The sequence below is a fragment of the Pan paniscus genome, chromosome 12 (genome assembly GCF_029289425.2).
Source record: "Pan paniscus chromosome 12, NHGRI_mPanPan1-v2.0_pri, whole genome shotgun sequence".
NCBI lineage: Eukaryota > Metazoa > Chordata > Mammalia > Primates > Hominidae > Pan > Pan paniscus.
In genome coordinates this window covers 115,832,556-115,851,577 of record NC_073261.2, presented here as the reverse complement: position 1 = coordinate 115,851,577, position 19,022 = coordinate 115,832,556, and the positions used below count along the sequence as shown (strand labels likewise).

The following is a 19,022-nucleotide window of genomic DNA, read 5'->3' as shown; positions in this document are numbered from 1 at the left end:
CTTTATGGACATAAAAAAGAAAAGCTGCATTCCAAAAACACAAAATGGGTATGCAGATAACTTCCAGTGTAAATACAAAATGTATTTTTAAGCACACTGATTTTCTATTACCTAAATTTGAATATTTCCATTGCCAAACCTCCCCTCTTAGGCACTTCAAAAAGCACAAAATGCAAACATTTAGTTTGACAATATTATGATAACTAAGAACTAAAGAAGAAACTAAAATCTGAGATATAATATGAAAATCAATGTAAAATGAATTTGTTAAGCCTGATCTGACTATGCTTATGAAACTGCAAGCTGCTAATAATCAAGGAATTTCCGGAAGCCCAGTCTTTGAGCATCCCTACCTCCTATCCCTTCAACATGTCCTAGGCTGGTCTTAAACCAGCTGCTGGAAGAGCAGCACGTTCTAATACATAACTTCTCTTAGCACATTGCCTGGTGTCTAGCCTAGACTGCCCTGTAAGGACCCTAAAAACTATTTTCTCAGGGAAACTCTTGTAAAACTTCCCCTTGGTAATCTCAAGTAACCTGACTACCAAGAGAAAGCTTGATTTAGACATAACAGTATTCAAACACATTCAACATAGTTTTACATAATATCTGTCAGATCAAACTCAGTGTCCCATTTCAAATATTAATCTTTTTTTAAAATACAACTTCAACTTCTTTGTTAGACTCTGGGGGTACGTGCAGGTTTGTTACACTGGTATATTGCATAATGCTGAGGTTTGCAGTGTGACTGATCCCGTCACCCAGGCAGTGAGCACGGTAGCCAACAGTTAGTTTTCAACCCTTGCCTCCCTCCCTCCCTTCCCCATCCAGTAATCCCCAGTGTCTAGTGTTGTCATCTTTATGGTCATGAGTACCCAATGGTTAGCTCCCACTCGTAAGTGAGAACATGCAGTATTTGGTTTTCTGTTCCTGTCTTAATTCACTTAGGGTAACAGCCTCCAGCTGCATCCATGTTGCTGCAAAGAACATTCTTTCATTCTTTTTTGTGGCTGCATTAATCTCTCAACATAAAAATAATTTGAGTAAAAAAAACAAACCATTAATTCCATCCATATGAAACTGGTTTAATAAATTATAGTACAAACAACAGAATGCTATCTGTAAACTATCATTTTTTTTTTGAGACGGAGTCTCGCTCTGTCACCCAGGCGGGAGTGCAGTGGCCCAATCTTCATTCACTGCAACCTCCGCCCCTCCTGCCTCAGCCTCCCGAATAGCTGGGATTACAGGTGTGTGCCACCACACCCGGCCAATTTTTGTATTTTTAGTAGAGACGGTGTTTCGTCATATTGGCCAGGCTGGTCTCAAACTCCTGATCTCAAGTAATCTGCCTGCCTTGGCCTCCCAAAGTGCTAGGATTAGTGAGCCACTGTGCCTGGCCTGTAAATTTTTTTAAAATTAGTTTAGCATTGTAAGTAATTATAAGTACCAATAAGATGTATATTATATACTGTTATGTCTAAAAAAAAAGCAAATGGAGAACTACAGTAGAATACAATTTCAGTTTGGTAAACCATTTTAAAAAATATGTACGTACACATATGCATATTGGCATATAGCACTTAGGAAAAAAAATCTGAAAGGATACTACTCCAAACCATTCAAGTGTTACCTCTGGGGTGTAGGATTTGGTGACTGGAAGGTATAAAAGGGCACTTTTTAAAATTACATGCTTCTGACATATTTGCATTTTTTAAAACTATGAGTATTTATCATTATTTTAAGTGAAAAATGCAAATCTACAAAAAACTATTGGTAAGTGTGAAGGACATTGATTCAAAGATATTATTTAAAAGAAAAATGTTGTGTACATTCATCTCAATATTTACTGAATGTTACTCTACAGGATGTTCAAGCTATCACCTCATTATCATCCTGCTCTAAGGAATCAAGCAACTCAGTCTTTAAATAAAAATTCCAATCAAATATAAAACAAATATTCTAAAAAATAAAGTCAACATATGCTTACCTCTATGGTTCCTGTGGCAAACAAGCCATGCACTGAATTTATGTCACAAACATTATTCTCCCTAACACAGGAAAGCAGTAAGAAAGAAAGTATTAGTTAGCACTTACTTTAGTGGGGAAGGAATATTAAATAAATAAACAGTCAACCCAAATTTTGAGTAGAAAGAAGACACACAGATTCTCTCTTACTAATCTGCAAATGGAAAACACCAAGGTATGAAAGGGTTAAGTGCTTGGCTCAGTCACTGAAGTTTCTGATCCCCAGGGTGACACTCTACCTGCTAGGTGACAAACAAGGAGGGACTTCCTTCTGAAATACTATTCCACTACCATGAGAAGAAAGGGTCACTCTATTTTTCAAGGTATTTTCTTCCAAGGCAGGTAACATTCTTAAAAGAACACATGCTATCACCATGACAATCCTGAGCCTTGACAGGCTTGTCCTGGGTACATCATTCTAAGTCTCATTTTCTTTCTCTGTAAAATGGATATTTCACCTACCTCAGGGGGTTGTTATGGGGATTAAATGAAAAAGACTGCAAAGTGTTCAGCAGTATCTGGGGTACAGAGGACACTCAATATAAGGCATTTGTGAAGTTACTACTACAAGTTTTTTTTTTTTAAATAAAAATAAAAGCATTTCTAGCCAATGTGAAATAAAAAAAAAAAATCGGAGTTTATTTGGTTCTTATCACAACATGTTCACCTAACCTTTAAAAATCCTCTCAAAGCAATACGAGAAATTCAGCAAGCTCTTCATATACACAATGAGAAGTAATCCAGCTTCCACCCTTGACTAGTTGTGTGGCCTTGGGCAAACTACTTACCTCTCTGAGCCTCAGCTGCCCTATCTGTAAAATGGTACTTACCACAAAAATCTGTTCTAAGTTTAAAATGAGTTAATAAAGGTAAAATGACTGAATAACACCTGGCACAAAGTGCTTTCCTACTGTGTTTATCGCTATTATTTGTTGTGATGATGATGATGATGGATTCATTCCTAAAAATTTTTGCTGCATAATACATATGTGTAGACTATAATGTATGATAAAAGGAAACCTTTAAAAACCTTAAATGTCCGCTAGCAGAACATAAAAATTTAAAAATGGCACTCCAAATTAATTCAAAAGTTCTCCACAGGAGAAAATATCACAAAACAAAACCATGAATGTAAATTTAAAGAACACTACAAGTAATAATAATAAACTGAGTATTTTTAACTGACTTAAAGTTGAGTAGATGAAAAAAAGCTTTTATTTAATTTTTAAAGTAATCACCAGATCTTTCAGTGAATTTTTTGTCTGAGAATAAATTCAACAGTACTTTTTAACTAAGTTGCTAGGAGTTTTCCTTAATTGCAATAGTTTATGTCACTTGTTAACAAACTGAGCATCTGGCTCCACCTCCTGGTCAAAATGTATATAGCAGAATTACTAAAACAATACTCACGCAGCATCAGTTTGTAGAGGATTCAGGTATCGTCCTTGTTCTAAGTTTAACCTATAAACTTCAGAACTGTAAAGTAATAAAGAAAGTTAAAAACCTGCTAAACTACAATGAAACTTTAAGTAAATATAAATTTTATAAATATATATATTACTCATAAGCCACCACTTCCTTTTGTAACACTGATACAAAAATGCATTCTAAATCTGAAAAATATCCACTTTATGAATTTGTTCACGTATAAAAGTGATTTAAACCACTCATGTGCCAAAGAAATATGAAGTCATTACGTAGAATACTATTTACAAATAAGATGGAGAATACAAGATCCAAAAGTAAATGTAATGTATCTACATATGTATATAAGAAAGGACTAGAAGGAAATATAATAAGGATCCTCTCTGGGTGGTGTAATTATGGCTGAATTTTTTCTTTTTTTTTGTTTTTTTGTTTTTGATATGGGGTTTTGCTCTTATTGCCCAGGCTGGAGTGCAATAGCGCAATCTCAGCTCACGGGTGCTGGTCACTACACCCGGCTAATTTTTTGTATTTTTAGTAGAGACAGGGTTTCACCATGTTGGCCAGGCTGGTCTCAAACTATTTTTTTGTATTTTTAGTAGAGGCGAGGTTTCACCATGTTGGCCAGGCTGGTCTTGAACTCCTGACCTCAGGTGATCTGCCCACCTTAGCCTCCCAAAGTGCTGGATTACAAGCATGAGTCACCATGCCCAGCCTGAATTTTTTCTTCTCTATATTTTCCCAATTTTCTAAAATGGGTATGTATTTATATATATATATTTTTTATTTTATATATATATATATACACACACACACATACATACACACACACATATACACACACACACACACACATACATAATAGCCACCAGCCAAATACCTGGTCAAATGCTACCTTTTTGATGACCATAAAAATAACACAGGGCTGGGCAGCGGTGGCTCACGCCTGTAATCCCAACACTTTGGGAGGCTGAGGTGGGCGGATCACGAGGTCAAGAGACCGAGACCATCCTTGCCAATATGGTGAAACCCTGTCTCTACTAAAAATACAAAAATTACCTGGGCCTGGCGGCGCATGCCTGTAATCTCAGCTACTTGGGAGGCTGGGGCAGGAGAATCGCTTGAACCTGGGAGGTGGAGGTTACAGTGAGTGGAGATTGCACCACTGCACTCCAGCCTGGCGACAGAGCGACACTCCATCTCAAATAATAATAATAATAATATAGGCCAGGTACAGTAGCTCACACCTGTAATCCCAACATTTTGTGAGGCCAAAGCAAGAGGATCATTTGAGCCCAGGAATTCAAGACCAGCCTGGGAAACATAGTGAGACCCCATCTTTATAAAAACCTAATAATAAAACCAAAAAGGTACTTAGAATAAAAAGTTTTGAAATACCGTGCAATAGGGCTAAGAAACTGACTTTATCAACTAGATTATACATGTCTATCTCCAAATTTAGCACCATACTAACAGAAGCCAAAGATATCACTCCTAAATGAGTCACATGTAGGAATTATACCTTCACTTTCAGCAACTTAAAAGCAAAGATCATGTCTTATTCTTCTTTAAAGAAATTAGTCCTTCAAATACTGCTGTATTTTCAGGGGGAAAAAAAGGGATATTTCTATTGAAATTGTACTAAATTTTTGCCTACAATTTATCTCGTTAAATATTGTAAATAAATTGCTAATACTAATAGCCAAAAAGATACACTAATTGCTTTGTTAAAAACAAAACAAAACAAAACAAAACAGGGCTGGGCACCGTGGCTCATGTCTGTACTCCCAGCACTTTGGGAGGCCGAGGTGGGTGGATCACTTGAGGTCAGGAGTTCGAGACCAGCCTGGCCAATAAGGTGAAACATCGCCTCTACTAAAAATACAAAAATTAGCTGGGCATGGTGGCAGGCGCCCATAGTCTCAGCTACTCGGGAGGCTGGGGCTGGAGAATCACTTGAACCTGGGAGGCAGAGGTTGCAGTGAGCCGAGATTGTACCACTGCACTCCAGCCTGGGTGACAGAGTGAGACTCCCTCTCAAAAAAAGAAAATGAAACAAACAAACAAACAAAAAAACAGAAAAAACAAAACAAAAAGACATGGGTAGGTAGTGGTGTTCTAAAGTTATGACATCTGTCCTAATTAGTTTCTTAAATACATTTACTACTTAATGGTTTTGAAACAACTGTTTTTTAAATTTTTGAAAACTTGCTAATAAACTTTTGTTCAGAATTTAGTAGACTGTTTAATGTAGGACATCAACTACATAATGAAAGATGCTTTAAATGCTTTTGTCATTTCATGCAAATCAAATTAAATCAAACTATCAAATTACCAAAAATAATAACAATAAAACCCTCTCCCAATTTTTTTAAACTAGAGTCCATAACCACATATGACCTATTAATCACAACGTGATCAGATAGATACTGATTACTGACATGAAGCAAACTTAAGGTAGAGACAAAAGTCTAGAAGATAAACAGATAAATAAAACAATACTATGTCTCATAAATTGTGGCAACCAGGCTAAACTGAAAAGGCTCACACACTTCCCATCAGTATTTCCCAATGAGGCAGATAACTATCACAGATATTTTTAACATTAGAAAATATTGTATTAAGCAAAACAACAGTTGTTAAAACAGTATATGGTACTTATAAGTAAACCAATACGTAGAAAATAGAATTTTTTGCCTATCCTGTGTTTTCTACTTTTTTTTTTTTTTTTACAAGAGCCACGTATCACTTTTTTATTAAAGCAAGTTATCTAAACAGAGAAAATGTACACGAAATTTAGGAACAGAAGTTGGTTGTTTTAGGAGGTGAAAAGGAGAAAAAGGGACTGGATCCAATACCTTGCACCAACAAAGTACAAGTCACAGGATGGATAGTGGTAAGAGAAATCTCTCCCAAACTTTGGTATTCTGGTTTTGTAGTAAAAACCTGATTGCGAATGAAATTCAATGTATCTATCATTATGTAAGAAGACAATCTGAAAATAAAACAAAAAAATGAGTTTGCTTAGGTTTCTAGTTAGGTGTTTACTTCATTATCGCTAAAAAACTGGCAAACCAAGGAAAACCCTTACCTCTCTCTCACTTTCTGTATCTAAACACACATGTCCATGCACACACACTCCACTGGGATTAAGAATGAAAACGCTCCATCGGCTCCTTAATGCCTTCCTGTATCCTGATAGCTTTTCTGCAAACCTTACATACTAATTAAAGAAACAAACGCCCTTCATTTACATGGCACCAGCATGTCATAACATAGAGCACTCTCATGGTACCCTCAATGATCAGTTCCCTCTTTCACTTGGGAACACATTTAAATAATCCTGGCCAGGCATGGTGGCTCACACCTGTAATCCCAGCACTTTGGGAGGACGAGGCAGGTGGGTCACCTGAGGCAGGGAGTTTGAGACCAGCCTGACCAACATGGAGAAACCTCGTCTCTACTAAAAACACAAAATTAGCTGGGCATGGTGGCGCATGACTGTAATCCCAGCTACTCAGGAGGCTGAGGCAGGAAAATCGCTTGAACTCGGGGGCCGGAGGATGCAGTGAGCTGAGATTGTGCCGTTGAACTCCAGCCTGGGCAACAAGAGTGAAACTCTTGTCTCAAAAAATAAAAAACAAAAAATAATAATAATCCCACCATTATCACACAAGTTATGATAAACTCCTTGTATACATTTGACTTTAGTGTACTAAAGGGGTATGTTAAACATCAACAGATGGTATTTAAAGGCAAATTTGTCAGTATTTAGAGAAAATACATTCTAAAATGACATGTTCCAAAACGTATGATAAATGATACCATAGACAAAAGGATAAGCTGTACCCCATAGTTTCCAAAACTGAAAATATAAAGCCATGTCAGCTAAGAAAATTCAATTTTCTTTCAAGATGCCATTTGACATCACTAAAAATGTTTCATTTTAAATTCAAGAGTTTACTGACAATTTTATAACTGTTGAAAGTGACTATAGGAGTTGAAAGATGGGTCAGGGGCAGTTGCTCACGCCTGTAATCCCAACACTTTGGGAGGCCAAGTCAGGTGGATCACTTGAGGTCAAGAGTTTGAGACCAGCCTGGCCAACCTGGTAAAACCATATCTCTACTAAAAACACAAAAATTAGCCAGGCGTGGAAGCACATGCCTGTAGTTCCAGCTACTCAGGAGGCAGAGGCAGGAGAATCACTTGAACTCGGGAGGCTGATGCTGCAATGAGCTGAAATTACGCCACTGCCCCTCCGGCCTGGGTGACAGAGCAAGGCCCTGTCTCCAAAAAAAAGAGTTGAAAGATGGACTAATGGCACCAAAAAAGAGAAATAAATCTACTTAGCTATATTTTGAACTGTTTCAGAATATATCACAACCATTTGCAAAGTTAAAAAAAATTAAACATACAACCCTGCTAGTTTACATTTCACATATAAATAAGAAAATGAAAGCAACCTGGCAAATAAATCTAGGTTAAACGTAATAATCAGAATCACAAATCTAGAATATAGAATGATATAAAAGATGACTGCTGCCAATTCTTAAAAATACAAATAAGGTTTCATATACGATATGAAAAATTACCTTTGATATTAGATTGGCCAAAGGCTATCTGTATCACTGTATTAATATTAATAAAAAATGATGGGTTACATTTTACTACACAGCCATTTTTGTTTAACAATAGAACTACACAGCCATTTTAGTTTAACAATAAAAATATCATAAAACTGCTTATCATTAAAATAAATTCCACTCACTCATTTCTTGGGTCTAGTCAGTACAAACCAACACTATAAAACATACCTTTGAGTAGTCATCAGACAAAATTTCAAAGGTGACAACTGAAAAACAAGAAATAGGAAAAATACAATTATCAATCAATATTCTTAGTAACAACGCAAACCTGATGCAAAGATTCTAATTCAACACAGAAATTATACACATACCAGTTTTTTTCTGCCTCTACGTGAAACAAGAAGAAAATTGTCATAGTATATTGTCCCAAAACACCAACAAAAACTTAAAAGCCTCATAATTTCTCAATACACATCAACTAGATTTCTTGTAGAACTGAATGCAAATTCACAAAATATAATGACTTCTAAATTCTGACACTCTGAGATGTTGAAAACAAAATAATTTTAAAGACTTTCAAATATACATTAAAGAACAAAAAAATTGTTGCTTAACAAAAAAGATAAGTCATTTTTTACCCATTCATAGTCTACCTGATAAACAAAAAGAGCGAAAAATAGCCATTATTAGTGGCACACAGAGTTTCTATTGTTTTCAATAAACAAAGATATAGTAAGACCCTATCACTATGGGAAAGAAAAAAAAAAAAAAAAAAAAAATTAGCCAGACATGGTGGTGCATGCCTGTGATCCCAGCTATTTGGGAGGCGGAGGTAGGAGGATCTCTTGAGCCTGAGTAGTTGAGGCTGCAATGAGCTGTGATCATAACACTGCACTCCAGCCTGGGTGACAGAAAAAGATCCTGTTTCTAAAAAGTAAAAATAAAAAAAAAAAAAAAAACAAAGGGTGAAACAAGTTGGGAGACTATGCATATAATTCCACAGAACACATATCCCATTAACTCCTTTCCCCTCAATCTCAAATTCTAGGCCAACTGATAAAAGCACTTGAACTTTCCCATTTTAACTTGACTTCAGTGCCATTCAAAATTCTAAGAATGACCCCCCGTGACCTTTACCCTCGTATAACCCCCTTCCCTTGAGAGTGTGGGTAGAAACTGTGAATTGATAAGACACTGCTCCCATGATTACATTACATTCTATGGCAAAGGGGGGATTTATAATCATATGAGCCCTTTAAAAGCAGAGTTTCAGCTGGGCGCAGTGGCTCATGCCTGTAATCCCAGCACTTTGGGAGGCCGAGGCGGGTGGATCACGACGTCAGGAGTTCGAGACCAGCCTGACCAACACAGTGAAACCCATCTCTACTAAAAATACCAAAATTAGCCGGGCGTGGTAAAGTGCGCCTGTAATCCCAGCCACTTAGGAGGCTGAAGCAGGAGAATCACTTCAATCTGGGAGGTGGAGTTTACAGTGAGCCAAGATTGTGCCTCTGCACTTCAGCCTGGGCGACAGAGCAAGACTCCGTCTCAAAAAAATAAATAAGTAAATAAATAAAAGCAGAGTTTCTCTGGCTGGCAGCAGAAGAAAAAGTCAGAGAGATCCAAAACACAAGGGGCTGGGTGCAGTGGCTCATGCCTGGAATCCCAGTACTGTGGGAGACCAAAGCAAAAGGACGGCTGAGGCCAGGAGCTTGAGACCAGCCTGGGCAACATGGCTAGACTCCATCTCTACAAAAAATTATAAAATTAGTGGGGCATGGTGGTTCACATCTGTAGTTCTAGCTACTTGGGAGGCTAAGGTAGGAGGATCACTTGAGCCCAGGAGTTCAAGGCTACAGTAAACTATGATCATGCCACAGCACTCCAGCCTGGGCAACAAGATCCCATCTCTTTAAAAAAGTAATAAATAAATAAAAGAAAGAAAAGAAATACAGGGAGGATCTGATGAGCTGTTGCTGGCTTGAAGGTGGAGGTGAGCGTGTGATGAGAAATGCATGCAGCCTCCAGAAGCCTAGAGTGGCCCCCAGCTGACAGCCAGAAGGAAATGGGAACCCCAATCCTATAACCACAACAAACTGAATTCTGACAACAACCTGAGTGTATTTGGAAGCAAATTCTTTTTTATTTTTTATTATTTTGGGGGTTTGGGGGGGTGCATTCTCTGAAAACAAGAAAAGCTGCCAGTCAATTCTAAAAGAACTACAAACTAACACGTGGAAGCATATTCTTGCCCAGCACCTCCAAGTCAGAGCTCCAACTGGTCAACACCCTGACCTCCTCTCTGAGCACAGAACCTGCACAGACTTAAGATCTACACAACTGTGAGCTACTAAATGGATGTTTTAAGGCATCGGGATTGTAGTACAGGAATTTGTTATACAGCAATAAAAAACTAATTACAAACCGTTCTCATTTTAAAACCAGAAAAGCAGACAACATAAAAAGCCATTTTCATGAATTCAAATTTAGCTTTTTACTCACCTTCTGAATCTAAACACCTTTCAAACTTCAAGGATAATTGATAGGTGTCATAACATCGAACCCGAGGTTTATATGTTCCTACAAAAAATTAATGTGATGTAAAACCTAAAGACATACTTTCATAGTCAAAACATCCAGATACATTGAGTGTACTTCTTGTTCAGAGACAGGCAGGATTAATTGTAACCAAATCAAAAGAAAGGAATGTAAAAGCAGCCCCTCTCAAACACCCCAAGGAAAAACTGAGCAAAAGCTAAACAAGCAAGTCATAGAAAACCAAACAAAATAACTAAGAAACCTTACAAGTAATCTAACAAAATACATGCAAACAATGAAACAGTTTTGTCCACCAGAATGGCAAAGATTAAAAAACGGTTAATATCTGTGTTGGCGAAAGTATAAAATATTCCCCTATACTGTTGTTGATTAGTATACAATTGATACAACTTCTTTGAAGGACAATCCCTAAAACACACGATGTTTCCATACTTTCAATCTATATTTCAACTTACACAAATTGAACTCACAGAAATATATCCACAAGCCTGCCAAAGATATTAAGAATGTTCACTGCAGCATTATTTATAAATGGTCAGCAACTGAAAGCAATAAAATGTCCACTGACAGGAAAATAGTTGAATAAATGACAATAAATCCACGCAGGGGAATATTACATAGCCCATAAAGTGGATGAGGCAGACCTCAGTAGTAACCACTGACATGGAAAGCTGCCAAAACGTACTATAAAGTAAAAGTACAGGGAGAGCACAGGTGAGTGCTGGAGAATGATCCATATAATACGATCCCAATTTTGTACAATGAAATGGTACCTTTGGCACTTTGTCTTTTTTTTTTTTGAGACAGAGTCTCATTCTGTCGTTTAGACTGGGGTGCAATGGCGTGATCTCGGCTCACTGCAACCTCCGCCTCCCAGGTTCAAGCTATTCTCCTGCCTCAGCCCCCTGAGTAGCTGGGATTACAGGTGCAGGCCATGATGCCCAGCTAATTTTTGTATTTTTAGTAGAGACGGGGTTTCACCATGTTGGTCAGGCTGGTCTCGAACTTCTGACCTCAGGTGATCCACCCACCTTGGCCTCCCAAAGTGCTGGGATTACAGACATGAGCCATCGAGGCCGGCCTCTTTTTTTTTTTTTTTCTTTGAAATGGGGTCTTGCTCTGTCACCCAGGCTGGAGTGCAGAGGAGTAATCTCGGCTCACTGCAACCTCTGCTGCCTGGATTCAAGTGATTCTCCTGCCTCAGCCTCCCAAGTAGCTGGCATTACAGGTGCCTGCCACCACATCTGGCTAATTTTTGTATTTTTAGTAGAGATGGGGTTTCACCATGTTGGTCAGGCTGGTCTTGAACTCCTGAGTTCAGGTGATCTGCCTGTCTCCGCCTCCCTAGGTGCCGGGATTACAGGAGTGAGCCACCGTGCCTGGCCTAACTTTGGCACTTTGTAAGGCAAAAGTTGGAGGAACTAACTTCACAATGATAGTCTATCTCCGTGAAGTGCAATTTCGGAGACTTTCATATTTTATGTTATGTATTTCCAACAAAGACATCTTAAAAATAAAAGAATGAGGTAGTCCTTTGTTTTCTGGCATAGATCAAAACCCAAGATTTCGTTTAAAAAAAAAAAGGTTATTTTGTGGGGTTTTCTTTGGTGTTTTTTTTTTTTTTTCCTTTTTTGAAATGGGGTCTCACTCTGTCAACCAGGCTGGAGCACAGAGGTGCAATCACAGCTCACTGCAACCTCAACCGCCCTGGGCTCCAGTGATCCTCCCACCTCAGCTTCCCAAGTAGTGGGGACCAAGAGGCTCCTGCCATCACGACTGTGTAATTTTTGTATTTTTTGTAAAGATGGGGTTTCACCACGTTGCCCAGGCTGGTCTCAAACTCCTGGGCTCAAGTGATCCACCCACCTCAGCCTCCCAAAGTGCTGGAATTACAGGCGTGAGCCACCGCACCCAGCTTAAAAGAGAGAAGTTTAAAACCAGTAAATATGAGCCCACTGTCGTATGGCAATAATTTTAATACATTTGTATGTGTGTGTGTGTGTATATATATACACATATATATGCATGTGTATATATGTGTGTGTGTATATATATCCATATAGACAGATACATATATATACACACACAATTTTTTGTGCGCACACACACATAATTTGAAAGGCTATACATAAAACTTTTAATATAGCCAGGACCTTTATTCCACTGTCGTTTGTTTTTGGGGCTTTAATTTTTTTTAGAGACAGGGTCTCGCTGTTGCCCAGGTTGGAGCACAGTGGTGCAATCATAGCTCACTGTAACCTCAAACTGCTAGGCTCAGGCAATCCTCCTGCCTCTGCCTCGTGAGTAGCTGACACTACAGGTGCACACCACCACTTTCAGCTAATTTTTTTTTATTTTTTGTAGGGACAGGATCTTGCTGTGTTGCTCAAGCTGGTCTTGAACTCCTGGCCTCAATTAATCCTCCTGCCTCAGCCTCCCAAAGTGCAGGGATTATAGGCATGAGCTACTGTGTACCCTGCTGTTTTTTATTGCTATGTTGTTTAAAAGGCTTACAAGTATTACTTTGGCCACTAGGGGAAAAAAGTGGTAAAAAAAAATATAAACATTAATAAAAGTAGATCCTCTATTTCTTATCTTTCATCCCCAAGTAACAGAAAAAATTAACACAACCACTAAGGATAGGTTTGAATCTGGCATGATCATAAACCCAATGCTTCCAAAAGGAATCAAGAGGCCGGTCACTTCCGTAACAAATCAATACTTTGCACATCCCCTGGGTTCATTCCCTTAGATAATCTATTTCCCCAACCAGAATGAAAGGTCTTTAGGGCCAATCTTATTCAACTTGTTTTTAGCCACAAGGCCTAGAACACCAAAGGGAATCTGAGAAAGAAGTAGGGATAGATACCGAGATTGAAAGAAAAACCTCTACCAAATTAAATGGAGAAGCAAGTGACACTCCAACTCCATTTCCCCTACCAATACCAGAAAAAGGCCTCTAGGAAAGTCAAACCAGGACTCTGGACTCTACAATTGTGCTGTCCAATATGGCAGCCACTAGCAATGTGAGGCTAAGTTAAAATTAATTAAAATCAAATTAAATTTAAGATTCCAGCTGGGTGCCGTGGCTCATGCTTATAATCCCAGCACTTTGAGAGACAGGCGGACGACTGCTTGAGTCCAGGAGTTTGAGACCAATGTGGGCAAAATACTGAGACCCCATCTCCATTTAAAAAATATTTTTTTTGGCCGGGTGCGGTGGCTTACATCTGTAATCCCAGCACTTTGGGAAGCTGAGGTGGGCGGATCACCTGAGGTTGGGAGTTCAAGACCAGCCTGACCAACATGAAGAAACCCCATCTCTACTAAAAATACAAAATTAGCCGGGCGTGGTGGTGCATGCCTGTAATCCCAGCTACTCAGGAGGCTGTGGCAGGAGAATCACTTGAACCCAGGAGGCAGAGGTGGCGGTAAGCCAAGATGGCACCACTGCATTCCAACCTGGACAACAAGAGTGAAACTCTGCCTCAAAAAAAAAAAAAAAAAAAAAAAAAAAAAAATTTAATTAGCAAGGCACAGTGGCGAGCACCTGTATTTCTAGCCACTAAGGAAGCTGAGGAAGGAGGATGGCTTGAGCCCATAAGTTCAAGGTTACAATGAGTGAAACCCTGTCTCAAAAAAAAAATAAAAATAAAAAAATTCAGTTCCTCAGTCTCACTACCATGTTTCACATTCTTTCTTCCTTTCTTTCCTTTTTCTTTCCTCTCTCTTTCCTCTCTTTCTCTCTCTCTTTCTCTCTTTCTTTGAGACAGAGTCTCGCTCTGTTGCCCAGGGTGGAGCGCAGTGGCGCGATCCTGGCTTACTGCAACCTCCGCCACCTGGGTTCAAGCGATTCTCATGCCTCAGCCTCCAAGTAGCTGGAATTACAGGTCCACGCCACCATGCCCAGCTAATTTATTTTTTATAGGGACAGGATTTCACCATGTTGGGCAGGCTGGTCTCGAACTCCTGGCCTCATGCGATCTGCCTGCCTCAGCCTCCCAAAGTGCTGGGACTACAGGTGTGAGCCACCCCGCCCAGCCCACATATTATTTATTAAATATTTTTAAGATAAAATAAAACCGAGGCATTCTGAGTAAGAAGGAAAGCCATTAGGCCAGGCGCAGTGGCTCACACCTATAATCCCAGCACTTTGGAAGGGCGAGTTGGGCGGATCACTTGAGGCAAGGAGTTCGAGACCAGCCCGGCCAACGTGGTGAAACCCTGTCTCTACTAAAAAAATACCGACATTAGTCGGGTGTGGTGGCGAGCACCTGTAGTCCCAGCTACTCAGGAGACTGACACAGGAGAATCGCTTGAACCCGGGAGGCGGAGGTTGCAGTGAGCCAAAATCATGCCACTGCACTCCAGACTGGGTGACAGAGTGAGACTCTGTTAAAAAAGGAGAAGAGGGAGAAGAGGGAGAAGAGGGAGAAGAGGGAGAAGAGGGAGAAGAGGGAGAGGGAGAACAGGGAGAGGGAGAGAAGGAGAAGAAGAACCATTAATTTTGCATGGGAATAGAGGACGAGTTCATAAAAGAAAGTGTCATTTAACAAATCTATATCCTAGCTTTCTAAAGTACTAGATCTGTGAGCCTAGACAAGTCACTTAATATCTCTGGATCTACAAAATGAAGAAAATTTGAGTTTCTTCTAGTCTTCAGTAAGGGTGTCCATGTATCTTAGATTTCCTCAATTCTTTTTACCAGTTTCTGAACATAAAACTGAAGGCTAAGAGATGTAGATAGTGTTAGTTAGTACTGAGATAATCATTAACACAAAGCAAAAGAGACTGGCCTGTGTATGTATAAAAGGTATTACCAAAAAGAAAGTGGTTGGAAAAGGAATACTCCTATCAGCAAAAAATGTTTGGACAATATACAGGACGTACGCGCCAAAATCACAACCACTAAAGGTTGGGTGATACTGTTCAACACTCCAACACACTAAAAGTTCTCTACATTTCATGATTTTTTGATAACGATAAATACTGTTAATGTAAAATCTTAGAGATATTTTTAAAAATTAGTACATTATACAGAAAATCATGTTATAAGTGACCTTTCCTAAAACTCTCATTCATTGTTAGTAGGAGTGCACATGATAGGATCACTTTGGGGAACGACTTAGAAGTTTCCCAGAACACTAAACATACACCTACCTAGGACTCAAAAATTCCACTCCTAGGTATTCACCAAAGACATGAAAGCTTATACCCACAAAACAGACTTCTATACGATTGTTCATAGTGCTTTATTAGTAACAGCCAAAAAACTGAATGAAAACAGCCTAGCTGTTCACCACATGGAAAATGGGTAAATAAACTGTGGCTTAGTCATAGAATGAAATATCTTTCGGTAATAAAAAAAAGAAGCTATTGACACATATAACAACATGTATGAACCTCAAATACAAAATCCTACATGAAATAAGTCTCACAGACAAAGAATATACAGTGTATGACTACATTTATATTAAGTTCTGAAACAGGCTAAACTTGTCTATACTGAAAAAAAATCAGCAATGGTTGTCTCTGCATGGGTGGGAGAAATTTTCTGCAGGAAAAAAATGTTCTGTATCTTGATAGAGCTTTGAGTTACACAAGCGTGTGCATTTGTCAAAACTAACCAAATGGTAAACTTAGGATCTGTGCATTTCACCAATATAAATTTTTTTACCTTGAAAAAAGCCATAAGTAAATACTGATAAATATTGAACTCCAGCTAATGATATACTTGCTGAAGTGTTTCGGGGTGAAGTATACTGGTATCTTCAACTTACACTGAAATGCATCAAAGAAACATGGACTGATACATGAACAAAGAGACAGATGCATGGGATAAATCAAATACTGCAGAGTAAACTATTTATTGCAGAATTTAGGTAGTAGTTAAATGGGTGTTTACTATACAATTTTTTCAATATTTCTGTGTGTTTGAAATTTTTTATAATAAAATATTAGGGTTAAAAAAAATAAAAGACCTTTCCCATTGCAGCATTTCCTGGTACAAAATGCATGAAAATCATAACCAAAAAGATGCTTACCAGTTGCTAAAATGTACTGTCCATCTTTTGACACCTTAATAGTGGTACACACAGTAGGCATTTCAAAGTCCTGAATAAGTTCAATTCTCCTACGGACATCTAAAAAGAGAGAAAAAAACTAGTTTAACTAACATGTGCTTATTCTCTATCATAAGAAGACAAATGGGTACCAAGCAGTCACCACAACTATAAACAGGTGAAATTCATCCCAAATGCTTCCTGGCCTTGGGAAAGGTCACCAGCGCAGCCCAACCATTAAACAGCAGAGGTTTTTTCCTTAGCTCATACATTGTTTTTCTAAGCTAAGTATTTCATTTTTACTTTTCAAGAATAAAAAAAGTAGCATCATTAATTGAAAAAAAATTTTCCACAACAGTGTATCAAACATCCAGTGTTATAGGAGGAAGAGCATAAACATTAAACCACTTTTTTTTTTTTTTTTTTTTTGAGACAGGGTCTCACTCTGTCACCCAGACTGGAGTGCAGTGGCACGATCATGGCTCACTGCAGCCTCAACCTCCCGGGCTGAAGCAATCCTCACACCTCAGCCCCCCAAATAGCTAGGACTACAGGAGCATGCCACTGCACCCAGGTATTTTTGTATTTTTTGTAGAGATGGGGTTTCGCCACATTGCCCAGGCTGGTCTCAAACTTCTAGGGCCAAGCAATCCTCACACTTCAGCCTCCCAAACTTCTGGGATTGCAGGAGTGAGCCACCGCACCGGGCCACTAAACCACTATTACTACTCAATCATGGCAAAGACAAAAATCTAACTTTTTTTTCTCCTAAGTAACAGGTTTAAGCCCCCAAACTTTCCAAACTCTTTTTTTTTGAGACAAGTCTCACCTGTTGTCCAAGCTGGAGTGCAGTGGCACGATCTTGGCTCACTGCAACCTCCACCTCCCAGGTTCAAGCAATTCTCCTGCCTCAGCTTCCCAAGTAGCTGGGGCTACAGGCACGTGCCACCATGCCTGGCTAATTTTTGTATTTTTAGTAGAGACGGGGTTTCACTACGTTGGCCAGGCTGGTCTTGAACTCCTGACCTCATGATCTGCCCGCCTGGGCCTCCCAAAGTGCTGGGATTACAGGCATAAGCCACTGTGCCTGACCCAACCTCTTAAGTTTATATAAGAAACTTCTACGAAGCTGACTTATACCTCTGTTGGCACCAATTATCTGCAGACAAGAGGAAACCCCTTTGATACCTTAGGTTTTTAAAGACTAAGTTAAACAAAATATATGGGAAAATAAATTTTCTTTCATATGTGACAAGCTATAATGAAGAAAATATAATGAAAACTTGTGCACCAAAATTATTTGTTAGAAATTTTTCTTACAATTTCTTGCTGCCGTAAATTTAAAAGAACCAACATCTTCTGCAATCACCTTTAATTGTTCATTCATAAACCCTACATGTAAAATTCCTTTCTTCAAAAAATGCTCATTGTCTCTGTATCTCAAACACTGATAAATGGATTTAATTTACACGATAAGATTTTGATACACAAGAGAGCAAAGCAATTAGGGACCTGTTAGGAGAGACAGTCCTCCTTGGACCTGCATGCTTACTGGGTATGGCGAGATTGCAAGACCCCAGCCACTCTTACCTGAGCCATTTCTCCGGGTTGTTTACAGTGCTGAGAACCTTGATAGACAGGTAACCTGTCCCTTCTGGACAAAACACAGGTTTCCTTACTGCTTGCCAGAAAAGCAGTGGACTTCCCAAGCTGTGTTGCTCGGCCACAACACAAATCCACTGTGTGCCAAGCATCCACCTGGACTGTGCTAAGTGTCCCCAGGAGACCCAAGAGGGGAACTGGCACAAATATGCTGATGTTCATGCTATCTACTGTGCTGTGAGTAATAACATCTGCATTTCTAGCCCAGGAGTCTTGCGTCTACTATTGTTATCCATGAAACGGTAACAGGCTAACTTATTAGTTAATAAGGTAAAATCAAATCCCATACCCACCAGGAACATACCAACCACAACAAAAAGTTTCTTAAGAAGGAGAAAGGCGGCCGGACGCGGTGGCTCACACCTGTAATCCCAGCACTTTGGGAGGCCAAGGCAGGTGGATCACCTGAGGACGCAAGTTCGAGACCAGCCTGACCAACATGGAGAAACCCCATCTCTACTAAAAATACAAAAAAAATTAGCCGGGCGTGGTGGCTTGTAATCCCAGCTACTCAGGAGGCTGAGGCAGGAGAACTGCTTGAATCCAGGAGGTAGAGGTTGCAGTGAGCCGAGGTCACACCATTGCACTCCAGCCTGGGCAATAAGAGTGAAACTCCGTCTCAAAAAAAAAAAAAAGGAGAAGAGCTGGGTGCAGTGGCTCATGCCTGTAATCCCAAAACTTTGGGAGGCCAAGGTGG

General features: G+C 39.3%; 1 protein-coding gene across 7 annotated transcripts in view; it reads right to left on the bottom strand.

The window, feature by feature from the left end:
• NOL10 (nucleolar protein 10) overlaps positions 1-19,022 on the bottom strand; it is a 116,691-nt gene that overhangs the window by 92,038 nt on the left and 5,631 nt on the right. For all 7 annotated transcript variants that reach the window (XM_034952604.3, XM_055108244.2, XM_003826963.7 and 4 more), the window contains 6 exons: positions 16,646-16,744; positions 10,545-10,622; positions 8,271-8,308; positions 6,312-6,448; positions 3,439-3,504; positions 1,991-2,051 (listed from right to left, as the gene is read on the bottom strand). In XM_034952604.3, the coding sequence (XP_034808495.1) occupies positions 1,991-2,051; positions 3,439-3,504; positions 6,312-6,448; positions 8,271-8,308; positions 10,545-10,622; positions 16,646-16,744 (479 nt within the window). The remainder of the gene's footprint in view (positions 1-1,990; positions 2,052-3,438; positions 3,505-6,311; positions 6,449-8,270; positions 8,309-10,544; positions 10,623-16,645; positions 16,745-19,022) is intronic.